This window comes from Electrona antarctica, assembly GCF_951216825.1.
Source record: "Electrona antarctica genome assembly, chromosome: 15".
In the NCBI taxonomy this organism is placed as follows: Eukaryota; Metazoa; Chordata; class Actinopteri; order Myctophiformes; family Myctophidae; genus Electrona; species Electrona antarctica.
In genome coordinates this window covers 1,822,124-1,835,861 of record NC_136796.1, presented here as the reverse complement: position 1 = coordinate 1,835,861, position 13,738 = coordinate 1,822,124, and the positions used below count along the sequence as shown (strand labels likewise).

At 48.5% G+C, this 13,738-nt stretch overlaps 1 protein-coding gene across 1 annotated transcript in view; it reads right to left on the bottom strand.

Annotated features, from left to right (window-relative positions):
• pum1 (pumilio RNA-binding family member 1) overlaps nt 1–13,738 on the bottom strand; it is a gene marked incomplete at its 5' end in the record, with an annotated part of 118,667 nt that overhangs the window by 26,520 nt on the left and 78,409 nt on the right. Inside the window, 4 exon segments of the mRNA XM_079521746.1 lie at nt 1,580–1,714; nt 2,870–2,999; nt 5,140–5,413; nt 10,682–10,933. Coding sequence (XP_079377872.1) covers nt 1,580–1,714; nt 2,870–2,999; nt 5,140–5,413; nt 10,682–10,933 — 791 coding nt within the window.

Here is a 13,738-nt window from a genome sequence, read left to right as displayed (position 1 = left end):
AAACTGCATGGGTCTGGACTCCGGAGCATAAACAACATGTAGGCTACAGTACAGTAGCCTCCCTCGGCTCGGTCCCTCCCAGCCTTTACTCTGGCTGCCAGATTGTTCCCCCGGACTGGGAGCATTATAACGGGAGGAAGGGTTTTCCACCCGGCCGCTGTTACTACTTTGCTGGCCCAAATTGATTCACATGTTGCTCACACTTTACAGGTTAATTGGGCTAATATTTTGCAAAAGAAAATAATCGTCCCGAAAAATCGCCTAATAAAAATATTCGGCGATTGGACTCGTACATTCGCGATTGACGATAGATTCGTATCGTCACCCAACCCTAGTACTCACGATGACCTGCTGGTCTGAGGGGTTAGGGTTAGGTTAGGGAGCTGTACTCACGATGACCTGCTGGTCTGAGGGGTTAGGGTTAAGTTAGGGAGCTGTACTCACGATGACCTGCTGGTCTGAGGGGTTAGGGTTAAGTTAGGGAGCTGTACTCACGATGACCTGCTGGTCTGAGGGGTTAGGGTTAAGTTAGGGAGCTGTACTCACGATGACCTGCTGGTCTGAGGGGTTAGGGTTAGGTTAGGGAGCTGTACTCACGATGACCTGCTGGTCTGAGGGGTTAGGGTTAAGTTAGGGAGCTGTACTCACGATGACCTGCTGGTCTGAGGGGATGAACTCCTGGGTTAGTGGTTAAGTTAGGGAGCTGTACTCACGATGACCTGCTGGTCTGAGGGGTTAGGGTTAAGTTAGGGAGCTGTACTCACGATGACCTGCTGGTCTGAGGGGTTAGGGTTAGGTTAGGGAGCTGTACTCACGATGACCTGCTGGTCTGAGGGGTTAGGGTCAGGTTAGGGAGCTGTACTCACGATGACCTGCTGGTCTGAGGGGTTAGGGAGCTGTACTCACGATGACCTGCTGGTCTGAGGGGTTAGGGAGCTGTACTCACGATGACCTGCTGGTCTGAGGAGTTAGGGAGCTGTACTCACGATGACCTGCTGGTCTGAGGGGTTAGGGTTAAGTTAGGGAGCTGTACTCACGATGACCTGCTGGTCTGAGGGGTTAGGGTTAAGTTAGGGAGCTGTACTCACGATGACCTGCTGGTCTGAGGGGTTAGGGTTAAGTTAGGGAGCTGTACTCACGATGACCTGCTGGTCTGAGGGGTTAGGGTTAGGTTAGGGAGCTGTACTCACGATGACCTGCTGGTCTGAGGGGTTAGGGTTAAGTTAGGGAGCTGTACTCACGATGACCTGCTGGTCTGAGGGGATGAACTCCTGGGTTAGTGGTTAAGTTAGGGAGCTGTACTCACGATGACCTGCTGGTCTGAGGGGTTAGGGTTAAGTTAGGGAGCTGTACTCACGATGACCTGCTGGTCTGAGGGGTTAGGGTTAGGTTAGGGAGCTGTACTCACGATGACCTGCTGGTCTGAGGGGTTAGGGTCAGGTTAGGGAGCTGTACTCACGATGACCTGCTGGTCTGAGGGGTTAGGGAGCTGTACTCACGATGACCTGCTGGTCTGAGGGGTTAGGGAGCTGTACTCACGATGACCTGCTGGTCTGAGGAGTTAGGGAGCTGTACTCACGATGACCTGCTGGTCTGAGGGGATGAACTCCAGGGCTTTCTGGATGACCCTACAGCCGTACATCTGCAGCGCCAGGGACAACACGTGGCCTCGGATGCGTTCCGCCAACGCCAGCTTCTGGTCCAGGCTGCCAAACTGACCAGTGGAGAGATGGGGGGGGGGAGAGAAATGTACTTACTCCACTACTGCCAAACACCAACAACTTAAGCCCTGCGCTAAATCCCCCCTTAATCCATAGGAATACACTGCAGCTATTGTCTCCTCGGAAGAATGCTGGCTACCTGGTGGTGTAGTGACTAGAGACGACACAATACAATACAGAAGAATGTAGGCTACCTGGTGGTGTAGTGACAAGAGACGACACAATACAATACAGAAGAATGTAGGCTACCTGGTGGTGTAGTGACAAGAGACGACACAATACAATACAGAAGAATGTAGGCTACCTGGTGGTGTAGTGACTAGAGACGACACAATACAATACAGAAGAATGTAGGCTACCTGGTGGTGTAGTGACTAGAGACGACACAATACAATACAGAAGAATGTAGGCTACCTGGTGGTGTAGTGACTAGAGACGACACAATACAATACAGAAGAATGTAGGCTACCTGGTGGTGTAGTGACTAGAGACACAATACAATACAGAAGAATGTAGGCTACCTGGTGGTGTAGTGACTAGAGACGACACAATACAATACAGAAGAATGTAGGCTACCTGGTGGTGTAGTGACTAGAGACACAATACAATACAGAAGAATGTAGGCTACCTGGTGGTGTAGTGACTAGAGACGACACAATACAATACAGAAGAATGTAGGCTACCTGGTGGTGTAGTGACTAGAGACACAATACAATACAGAAGAATGTAGGCTACCTGGTGGTGTAGTGACTAGAGACACAATACAATACAGGGATTATACCATGGGGTTATAGGTGGCGTTTTCACACATGGCTTTAAGTTCGCCCTCTGGTGAAATAAATAGTGGCTTCTTTAAATGACAAGATACTGAGTTTAACACGCTGCCTTCTTTTGTGCTCATCTTATTTCCACTTGTAATTTCTTTGCTCCTCGACGTGAAAACCTGCATAAACAAGAGTCTCACCTCGCCGTTATGTAATTGTGTTGTGACAAGTTGATTGATTGTCACTGAAAATAGTTAAGTTTAAAAAGGTGTGCTACATATTGAGAGGAATTTAATAAGATTTCCCAAAACCTACGGTAGTTATAATAACCCCCTGCACACACACACACACAACACACACGCGCTTGCGCGCACGCACACACACCTCAAAGAACTTCTGGATGACGTAGTTCCCAAAGACGTCGACCATGAGCTGGTACGCCGCCTGCAGGATCTCGCTGAAGACCAGCTGGCGTTCGGCAGAGCTGGCCCGCTCCAACTTCAACTGGATGAACCTGGAGGAGGAGGCAACACAGAACAGTGTCTTGGCGGGCCTTGATGCCGTCGTAATGACTGTATTTACACTTGCTGAAAATAGCCGATCTACAAGCTCACGACGCGTTGCAGCGTTGAGCTTGTATTGGCTATTTTCAGCATGCAACCAAGTGTAAAATGACGTATAGTGGATCTCTTGTCCACTAGTACCTTCCTAACATTTTAGTCTAGTTTTTATTTGTTGACGAAATTGTCAGTATATTTAGTCTTAGTTTTAGTCAGCATAGCTTAGTTTTAATTTACTGCAGGGAACACAGTAAGGCACACACACACACACACACACACACACACACACACACACACACACACCGTGTGTTCATTCTCCTGAAGGGAGTTGGTTTGGTACGGCTCGTCTGACTTAGGTTCATCTGCTACCTGTCAGACACGCTTGCTTTTCCCCCATTCTGTTCAGCGACGTATCGTAGAAATAGAAACAGATTGTTTTGGGGGGAAAAGTGTGGAGGAGTGAACGGCATGGCCGTGTCATTTCCAACTCTATTGTCAGGGCATGGAAACTAGGGGCTACTAATATTTACTATTCTCTGCCTATCGGGACGTAACTCGGACGGCGCTGAGTCGGGTCTGGTGGCCGTCGCAACGCTCGGCACGGCGACTCGCTCGGCGGTGCCTCACGTGGCTCAAGGCCACCAGACACTTTTGCTTTTTGTGTCAATGACGGAGGCGCGCCTCCATCATTGACACAAAAAGCAAACGCTCCTATAGTTTCAGTTCCGGATTTCCCAGTATGTTGATTATCACATACTGGGGGTATTTCTAAGGTGCTGATGTGATTACGAACAGTCTCTTGATTATCGGGTGATAAGGTCCGAAACACGTGGTAGGTCAAGTGTTACGGGTCGAGGAGGCTCGAGGCGGGACAGCCTGGCGTGGTACTGTAGCTTGCTCCAGCGTGAGTGATGCAAGCCAGAGTAAAGGCAGATGAAAAGGTGAGTGTGAGTAGAGTTTAAGAGGGCAGAGCCCCAGAGGGAGAGGGAGAAGAGGAGGAGGGGAACGGAGTGGAGTTTAAGAGGGCAGAGCCCCAGAGGGAGAGAGAGAAGAGGAGGAGGAGGGGAACGGAGTGGAGGGAGAATGTTTGGAATGTGCCAGACAGAACGTCATGGTGCATTACTGGAGCATTCCGGAGGAGGAGGTCGTCTGCCTAGTCAAGAAAGCGCCTGCTTGGTTATTACAGGGTCTGGAACAACCTAGACCCTCTCCTGGATCGTTCCACAGCCCAGGGCTGCTGCCTGGTGGCCAAGCATGTTTATAAACTACATGTCTTTTTTTTTTTTAAATACATTTTATCCCACGATTTTGTAACCCATTTTCACCCAGTGTCAATTATCTAATGTAATCCTGGGCGCTACACTTCCTCTGCCAACCTGGGGGGGGGGGGGGGGGGGGGGGGGCAGCGGACTGACCTCATGCTTCCTTCTATGCACGAGGAGTCCAAGCTGCTCCTTTACACCTGACAGGGGAGAGTTTCCCCAGCCGGACGTAGCACGTGGAAAGGAACACGTTATTCTGACGAGTTCCTTTCCCCTCCATCAGGAGCCCCGGCTGGCCAGGGGGAGGCAGTTTAGAGACCAAGCACTCTGAGTCCCCCACCACACGTATAAACAATTTTGGACAGAAAGGGATTTTCTTTCACTGGAGGAAAAATATTCTCTATGAGGCAGTTCTCTGGGCAATATCGGTAGAGGGCGCAGTGGAGTAACTAAAAGTATTTTTTTCCCGGTGGAAACAAAATCCCTTTTTGGCCAAAAAGTACTGTTTATACGTGTGGGGGGAGGGGGCTCAGAGTGCTCCCACTAAGGAAAGTAGGCTTTCCAATGGCACAACCCGCCTTTGTTTTGGTGAGTAGCAAAAACGTTCTTTTTATTTACGCTAAAGACGAGAGGCTGGTCTGCATTCATGCGAGCCCCGGAAGTTGACAGTACAGTAACATAGCTCTACATGCAACGCATTAGAGCTATGGACCAGAGCTATGGTGCGAATTTCTGAATGCTCCCATCCTAACTCTATGGTGTGTGTGTGTGTGTGTACTGTGTGTGTGTGTGTGTACACGGTGTGTGTGTGTGTGTGTGTGTGTGTGTGTACCTGCTGCCGTGCTGGTCCTGGCTGAACTCCATGATGTGCCCTGCGATGTCCCTCAGCTGCAGGTTGGGGTAGCGGTTGTTCCTGAAGTCCTCCAGCAGGCGGCTGCGTCCCGACGGCATCACGTCAGACATGCCGTAGCGGAGCCGCGACGACGGGAACAGCTGGCTGCTGGGCGAGAAGAGGGAGGAGCCTCCCGAGCTGGCCGCGCTGCGGTACTTGGCCTCGGCGCCCGGCGCCGCCGAGATGAAGCGCCCGCTGCCGTTGGTCAGGCCTCCTGAGGGGGAGGGGGGTAGAGATGGGACGATAGTCGTTATTATCGTTTTATCGCGATACACTGTAATAATCAGCATTTTACACTTTAAGCTGTTGAAAAATAGCAGATTGTAGATCTGCCATTTTTTGAAAAATCTTGAAAAAGTGTGCAAATATTTGAATATATATTCTTTCACAGCAAACATTTTTTTAACTCATATCTTTGCTTCTGGGAGGGGGGGGGGGGGGGTCCCTGAAACAACATATTTTCAGATGGGGGTCGGCGGACAAATACATAATATGTTTGGGGTCCTTGACATGAAGTAGTTTGAGAACCACTGATATAGAAACATAGGTTTGTTTCCCCCATGTCATGATTTAGAAGACCTTTGTAGAATCTGGTCTCAGTGGATTAGATAGATTTAAATGTATGGTGAAATTGTCCTCCGTCATACACATACACATGATTTAGCTTTGGTTGAGCTGCAAATTCAGCACCACTTAAACCCTCAAAACTTGATAAAACGGACCTATGAAGAGCGCATTTGGTACGCTCTTACTTCACTTGGTAATCATTTGGTACACTCTTACTTCACTTGGTAATCATTTGGTACGCTCTTACTTCACTTGGTAATCATTTGGTACGCTCTTACTTCACTTGGTAATCATTTGGTACACTCTTACTTCACTTGGTAATCATTTGGTACGCTCTTACTTCACTTGGTAATCATTTGGTACGCTCTTACTTCACTTGGTAATCATTTGGTACGCTCTTACTTCACTTGGTTCATTTGGTACGCTCTTACTTCACTTGGTTCATTTGGTACGCTCTTACTTCACTTGGTTCATTTGGTACGCTCTTACTTCACTTGGTAATCGGAAATCGACTCGCAAAAAAATAGAACAGGGATGCTGGGGGTTCAAGTCACCAACAAAAGTGGTATTTTTTAAGTTAAATTTAAGCATATTTTGATTATCGTGATAGTATCCATAATCGCAATTATGTTTGCCACAACAATGGTGGAAGGAGGTAGGGCCCGCACACCATTCTTTTGGTAAATAATTACTTTATTGAATAAATAGACAACGTTTCGATCTTGACAGATCTTCGTCAGGTCGAAACGTTGTCTATTTATTGCCTTATTGGCCCTGCACCCACTGTCGAGGTGCAGGATAGGGCCCTTATTGGCCCTGCACCCACTGTCGAGGTGCAGGATAGGGCCCTTATTGGCCCTGCACCCACTGTCGAGGTGCAGGATAGGGCCCTTATTGGCCCTGCACCCACTGTCGAGGTGCAGGATAGGGCCCTTATTGGCCCTGCACCCACTGTCGAGGTGCAGGATAGGGCCCTTATTGGCCCTGCACCCACTGTCGAGGTGCAGGATAGGGCCCTTATTGGCCCTGCACCCACTGCCGAGGTGCAGGATAGGGCCCTTATTGGCCCTGCACCCACTGTCGAGGTGCAGGATAGGGCCCTTATTGGCCCTGCACCCACTGTCGAGGTGCAGGATAGGGCCCTTATTGGCCCTGCACCCACTGTCGAAATGGTAAATGGTGCATTTATATAGCGCCTTTATCCAAGGCGCTTTACATAGATTGTGCATTACATTCACCCATTCACACACACATTCATACACCGATTGCAGCGGAAGCCATGCAAGGTACCAACCAGCACATCGGGAGCAATTTGGGGTTCAGTGTCTTGCCCAAGGACACTTCGACATGTAGACAGGAGGAGCCGGGATTCGAACCGCCGACCCATGGATCATTGGACGACCTGCTCTACCTCCTGAGCCACAGCCGTCGAGGTTGTTATTGGCCCTGCACCCACTGTCGAGGTGCAGGATAGGAGATGCTATAGAATGTAATAGAACAGGGATGCTGGGGGTTCGAGTGATTAAACGAAAGTGGTATTTTTTTAAGTTTGAAGCATATTTTGATTATCGTGATAATATCCATAATCGCAATTATGTTTGCCACAACAATGGTGACATGAGATGTTCATACTGTCACGTCCCCGGTGTCGGGGCGCCGCGGGAGTCGAGGATAAGAGAAAGAAGAGGTGAGTGGAAGTGGAAGATTGGAACGTGGAAAAGACTCGCCAGGGGAAATCACCAGGCCCAGATGGTCCCCCTAACCCAGGGTTCTCCAATAGGCGGCCCGCGGGCCATTTGCGGGCCGCCCCCTTGTAGCCCATGGAAGAATTCACCCCAAAAAAAAAAGAAAAAAAGTTTTGTTTTGTGGGGGTGTCCCAGATATAAATGGCATTAAATGGGGGTCAGTAGCCTATGCATGTCAAACTGGGCACCCCCTCAAGGGCCACTGGTGGTCCCCGGACCACTGGTTGAGAACAATTTTTAATTAATTAATGAAAAAATAAAAAAACCAATTTTTCTTGCGTGCGGACTCGGCCCCCAGCCTGGTTCCCTAGTCAAAATATGGCCCTTGAGGAAAATTAATTGGGGAACTCTGCCCTAAAGACTTGACAATAAATGAATCAATAAGAAGAAAGTGAGTGGGCCTTTTGTCTCGCCTAAAAGCGCTTCCAGACTCAAGCTCAACTTGCAGATCCACACATTTGTTTTTGCTGCCGTTATGACAAAGTATCATATCAGGTTTTTAGGGCTGGTGTGGGAACGAACAACAGTGTGAAATTAACAGATTTGTGTCTGCGATTAGCATCGGCCGCAGCAGGGGCCGATCAATACATCATCATGTAGCATTAGCATCATGTAGCATTAGCATCGGCCGCAGCAGGGGCCGATCAATACATCATCATGTAGCATTAGCATCATGTAGCATTAGCATCGGCCGCAGCAGGGGCCGATCAATACATCATCATGTACAATTAAGTCACCAAAATCACTATATCTTCTTTTTCTAATTGATGAGGAATCTAAAACTAGCGAGAGTCACATTTATCACGACTAATGTCATGAATAAATAAAAACGGCCTGATGAACAACAATTCTTTTCAATTAAAAAAAAATACAATAAAAATGTCTTTTGGTGTTTCAAGCATTATGTTATACTTCAGCTATTGAAAAATAGCAGATCTACAAGCTCATAGCGCGGCACCGAGTGGCGCGCTACGAGCTTGTAGGTCTGCTATTTTTGAAAAATCGTGAAAACGTGACGCATATTTGGAATATATATTTTTAACTCAAATCTTTGCTTCTGGGGGAGGTCCCTGCAACAACATATTTTCAGATGGGGGTCGGCGGCCAATTACATATAATCTTTGCGGTCCTTGACATGAAATATTGAGCACCACTGACCTAGAAACATGAGGTTTTTCAGAAAACTGGAGGATTTAGAAGACATTTTTTAAAATGTCTACGTCAGGCCAAAATGGGTTAATAGTTTTCACCACAACTTAAATATTTATTCATTTTTCAGTGGTACATTCCTAAGGTGTGCACACAATCCTTTCACAGGTCCTGTCCTATCAATCTGCGTAGGCCTTTAAAACCATGTTGCATAATGTTAATTTAGCGAGATGGTCGAGGTGAGACTCCCCCTCGAAGGCCATCTGGCTTTTGGCCACCGGTCGATTAAAATACCCAATTAGCGGTTGCACCCGTCCTGCCGGTTTGTCGGCCAGGGATTAATTAACCTAAACCAGGGGGAGCCAAGCCGTTTGACTGCACTGGATCTGGCAGAGAGAGGCGCAACCGTTTGTCTGCCCTGGAACTGGCAGAGAGAGGCGCAACCGCTTGTCTGCCCTGGAACTGGCAGAGAGAGGCGCAACCGCTTGTCTGCCCTGGAACTGGCAGAGAGAGGCGCAACCGCTTGTCTGCCCTGGAACTGGCAGAGAGAGGCGCAACCGTTTGTCTGCCCTGGAACTGGCAGAGAGAGGCGCAACCAGGGACAAATTAGCCATTGGGCCAGTGGGGCTGTGGCCCAGGGACCCTTGGCTCTCAGGGGCCCTTCAGAGAAACTGGACTGCGCGGTAATAGATGTGACGCCCTGAAAAGGGCTCCTGGGTCCCTTCATTGGCCATTGATTTAGTTAAATTTAGGTAAAAAAAGATGATAAAAACACGGAAAATCACGAAAATGTCGCGCGCACGCGTGCTATGGGGGCCCTGCAAAACGTACCGGCCCAGGGGCCCTCGTGGGGGTTAATCCGTCCCTGGGCGCAACCGTTTGTCTGCCCTGGAACTGGCAGAGAGGCGCAGCCGCTTGTCTGCCCTGGAACTGGCAGAGAGGCGCAACCGCTTGTCTGCCCTGGAACTGGCAGAGAGGCGCAACCGCTTGTCTGCCCTGGAACTGGCAGAGAGAGGCGCAACCGCTTGTCTGCCCTGGAACTGGCAGAGAGGCGCAACCGCTTGTCTGCCCTGGAACTGGCAGAGAGGCGCAACCGCTTGTCTGCCCTGGAACTGGCAGAGAGGCGCAACCGCTTGTCTGCCCTGGAACTGGCAGAGAGAGGCGCAACCGCTTGTCTGCCCTGGAACTGGCAGAGAGAGGCGCAACCGCTTGTCTGCCCTGGAACTGGCAGAGAGGCGCAACCGCTTTCGTTGAAATTCAGCACTTCCAAAATACAGTTGAACAGACGTGGCGCTCAACAGGGGGAAGCAGTGCTTCTCAAACATTTTCATGTCAAGGTCAAGGACACCCAAATTGATTATTTTGTATTTTACCGTAGACCCACATCTGAGAAGGCTTTGTGCCAGGGACCCCCAGAAGAGAAGATTTATGTTTAAAACATTTTCGATACGTTTCCAGAAATGTTCAAAAGCGAGCTTGTAGATCTGCTGTTTTTGAATCGCCAACGTACTGTGTGAATGGATAGTGGTTCACATTATTGTCATGCTATGTTAACCATTTTGTCTGGGGACCCCCTGGAACCCCGTCAAAGACCACTGGGGGTCCCCGGACCCCCACTTAATAGAGAGCCTAATCGAACAAATCAAATATATATTTTATATATCTTAACCCATTTAGACCTGAGGCCAATTCTAAAAAACAGCTACGTTTTCTGAAAAACGTCAAATGCACTTTCTTTGGCAATGTAAACGTATGTTTTCTCATGCCAATAAATACCGCTCGCTCTGAAAGAATATATATTCAAAGATTTGCGCTACATTTTCACGATTTTTCAAAAATAGTAGATGAGATGTACAAGCTTGCAGTGTTGGCACTCTACGAGCTACGAGCTACGAGCTTGAGCTTGTATACGAGCTTGTATATCTGCTATTTTTCAATAGCATTTATATATAAATTCAAATATACATAAATGTGTATAAAATAGATTACAAAAAGTTGCACACAGTTGTTACGTTACGTACCATAAGTGCCGAGGTTGAGGTTGGACGACGAGCTGTGATTGGACAGGGAGGGCGGGGGCGTGAGGGAGTGCGAGGGCCCCTGATTGGGCAGGGGCATGCCCACGGGCCCGGGGGAGGAGCTGAAGCCCAGCGTGCCGTTGTAGAAGCCGCCGTGGCCAATGGGGGTGAGGCTGGAGGGCGTGCGCTTGTACATGTCACTGCTGCCCGTCAGCGAGTCCCGTCTGGAGCCACTGCCGCCGCTGGAGTTGGCCACTAGGGGGTGACAGTGCACAGATTAAAATCAGTGGTTTTCAAGCCCATTATTTATATATTGGGCATTTGAGCCACAGAGTGAACCACCATTTTGAATGACATTTAGCCTCTCCATTTAGACCCACAATGTAGAATATTTTTTGTTAGGAGAGATAACAGGCAAACGTTGGTCAAAATAACAATTCTTATACATTCTCTAGTTGTGTAGATTTATTATAAATTAACTGATGCAGAATTTTACCAATAATCTAAATTTTGAGAGTGTAAAATTAAACCATGCGGGTCCATTTGGAAGCTTCATTTTACGCTCTCAAGAGTTAAAAATCTAAGGGTCCATTTGGAAGCTTCATTTTACGCTCTCAGGAGTTAAAAATCTAAGGGTCCATTTGGAAGCTTCATTTTACGCTCAGGAGTTAAAAATCTAAGGGTCCATTTGGAAGCTTCATTTTACGCTCTCAGGAGTTAAAAATCTAAGGGTCCATTTGGAAGCTTCATTTTACACTCTCAGGAGTTAAAAATCTAAGGGTCCATTTGGAAGCTTCATTTTACGCTCAGGAGTTAAAAATCTAAGGGTCCATTTGGAAGCTTCATTTTACGCTCTCAGGAGTTAAAAATCTAAGGGTCCATTTGGAAGCTTCATTTTACGCTCTCAGGAGTAAAAAATCTAAGGGTCCATTTGGAAGCTTCATTTTACGCTCTCAGGAGTAAAAAATCTAAGGGTCCATTTGGAAGCTTCATTTTACGCTCTCAGGAGTTAAAAATCTAAGGGTCCATTTGGAAGCTTCATTTTACGCTCTCAGGAGTTAAAAATCTAAGGGTCCATTTGGAAGCTTCATTTTACGCTCTCAGGAGTTAAAAATCTAAGGGATTCCTGTACCATATTTGTAGTTTTTGTACTGTTAAAATGTTAAAAAAATAATAATAAAAAAATCAATGAGTTTTTGAAAATAAATCTACAAGCCCACAACACGTCGCATTGATTGATTGTAGGTCGGCCATTTTCAAACAGCTGAAGTGTATAGGTTTAAAAGTGCTCATGTATCGGGGCGCCCACTGGCCTAGTGGTCCAGGGGCGCCCACTGGCCTAGTGGTCCAGGGGCGCCCACTGGCCTAGTGGTCCAGGGGCGCCCACTGGCCTAGTGGTCCAGGGGCGCCCACTGGCCTAGTGGTCCAGGGGCGCCCACTGGCCTAGTGGTCCAGGGGCGCCCACTGGCCTAGTGGTCCAGGGGCGCCCACTGGCCTAGTGGTCCAGGGGCGCCCACTGGCCTAGTGGTCCAGGGGCGCCCACTGGCCTAGTGGTCCATGGGCGCCCACTGGCCTAGTGGTCCAGGGGCGCCCACTGGCCTAGTGGTCCAGGGGCGCCCACTGGCCTAGTGGTCCAGGGGCGCCCACTGGCCTAGTGGTCCAGGGGCGCCCACTGGCCTAGTGGTCCATGGGCGCCCACTGGCCTAGTGGTCCAGGGGCGCCCACTGGCCTAGTGGTCCAGGGGCGCCCACTGGCCTAGTGGTCCAGGGGCGCCCACTGGCCTAGTGGTCCAGGCGCATGCCACATATAGGCTTTGGCCTGACAGCGCGTTGCGTGTTCGAGTCCCGCTCATGACCACCTTTGCTGCGTGTCTCTCCCCCTCTTTCCTGTCAGTCTTCACTTGTATCTATCAATAAAGGCAAAAAGCCGGCCTGGGCTATGGCTCAGTGGTCCAGGCACCTTGGCTGGTAATCCAGTCCGGCCTTTACTGCATGTCTTCCCCCCATCTCTCTCCCCATTTCCTGTCAGCCTACTGTCTGTCCCTCCATAAAATATATAAAATAAAGGCGAAAGCCACAAAAAAAAACATTTAATAAAAGGCAAAAAGCCAAAAACAAATCTAAAAAAATAAATAAAAAGTGCTCATGTATCCTAGTCACTTATTTGGGGCTCGTTTTCATAAACCTCCGGTTGCTTATTACACTCGCAAAACCTGGCATCCGCTGACCGAGGACAGTTGACCCATTCTTCGGGTTGAGAACGGAGCCCAAATGCCTCCAAGTGCAACAGATTGTTCCCACTTTGAAGTGATTTAGTAGCTTATCAAACATTTTGTCCCGCAAGCGTTTTTTGTTGACGAGGTTACTCGCTTTGATAACCTCCACACACTTTCAATTAATCTCGGTCCGTTACAATTTGACCAAATACATTAACACATTCTGGGCGGGAACCCCTTTGTGTTTTAAGGATCCTGCCGGGAGCTGCCTATGCCATAGAAAGCATAGGTGGAACCCAGGCTAGTGGACAAGTGATCCAGTAAAAGTTATTTATGAATTTTGGACAGGTGCAGAGGCTGCGATGGAAGACTCGTGTCAGAGAGTTAATGTGGGCTTGCGGTTGTAGCATACTGTAGTAAATCAGAGTCTGAGAATCGTTCGAGCATTACATTATTTTTTGCAAACTCCACACAGAAAGACCCTTCCGCCAACCCCGCCTCAGGTATGGGCACTGATGACGCGGAGGAGGGAACACGCCCCCAGTGCCCACAGCGTCCCCAGCGGGAATCGAACCCATGACCTTCTACCAAAAAATATCTTAAAAGGACCCACTAGTCGACGTGTGCATAGCTACTGTAAGTTTCCATCCAAGCATATGCAGCCACATCATTAAAAATAAAAAAAATAAAGCCTACGGGAAAAAAGAAATTTGTATTTGATAAAGGACTACATTGACTATGTGTCCCAACTTCAAACTTGTTGGCAATTAACAGGCTTAAGAGTTTTTTTAAACGGTTTAAATTCCTTTCATTTGTTGTCGCCTACGGATGACTACAGCGATTTC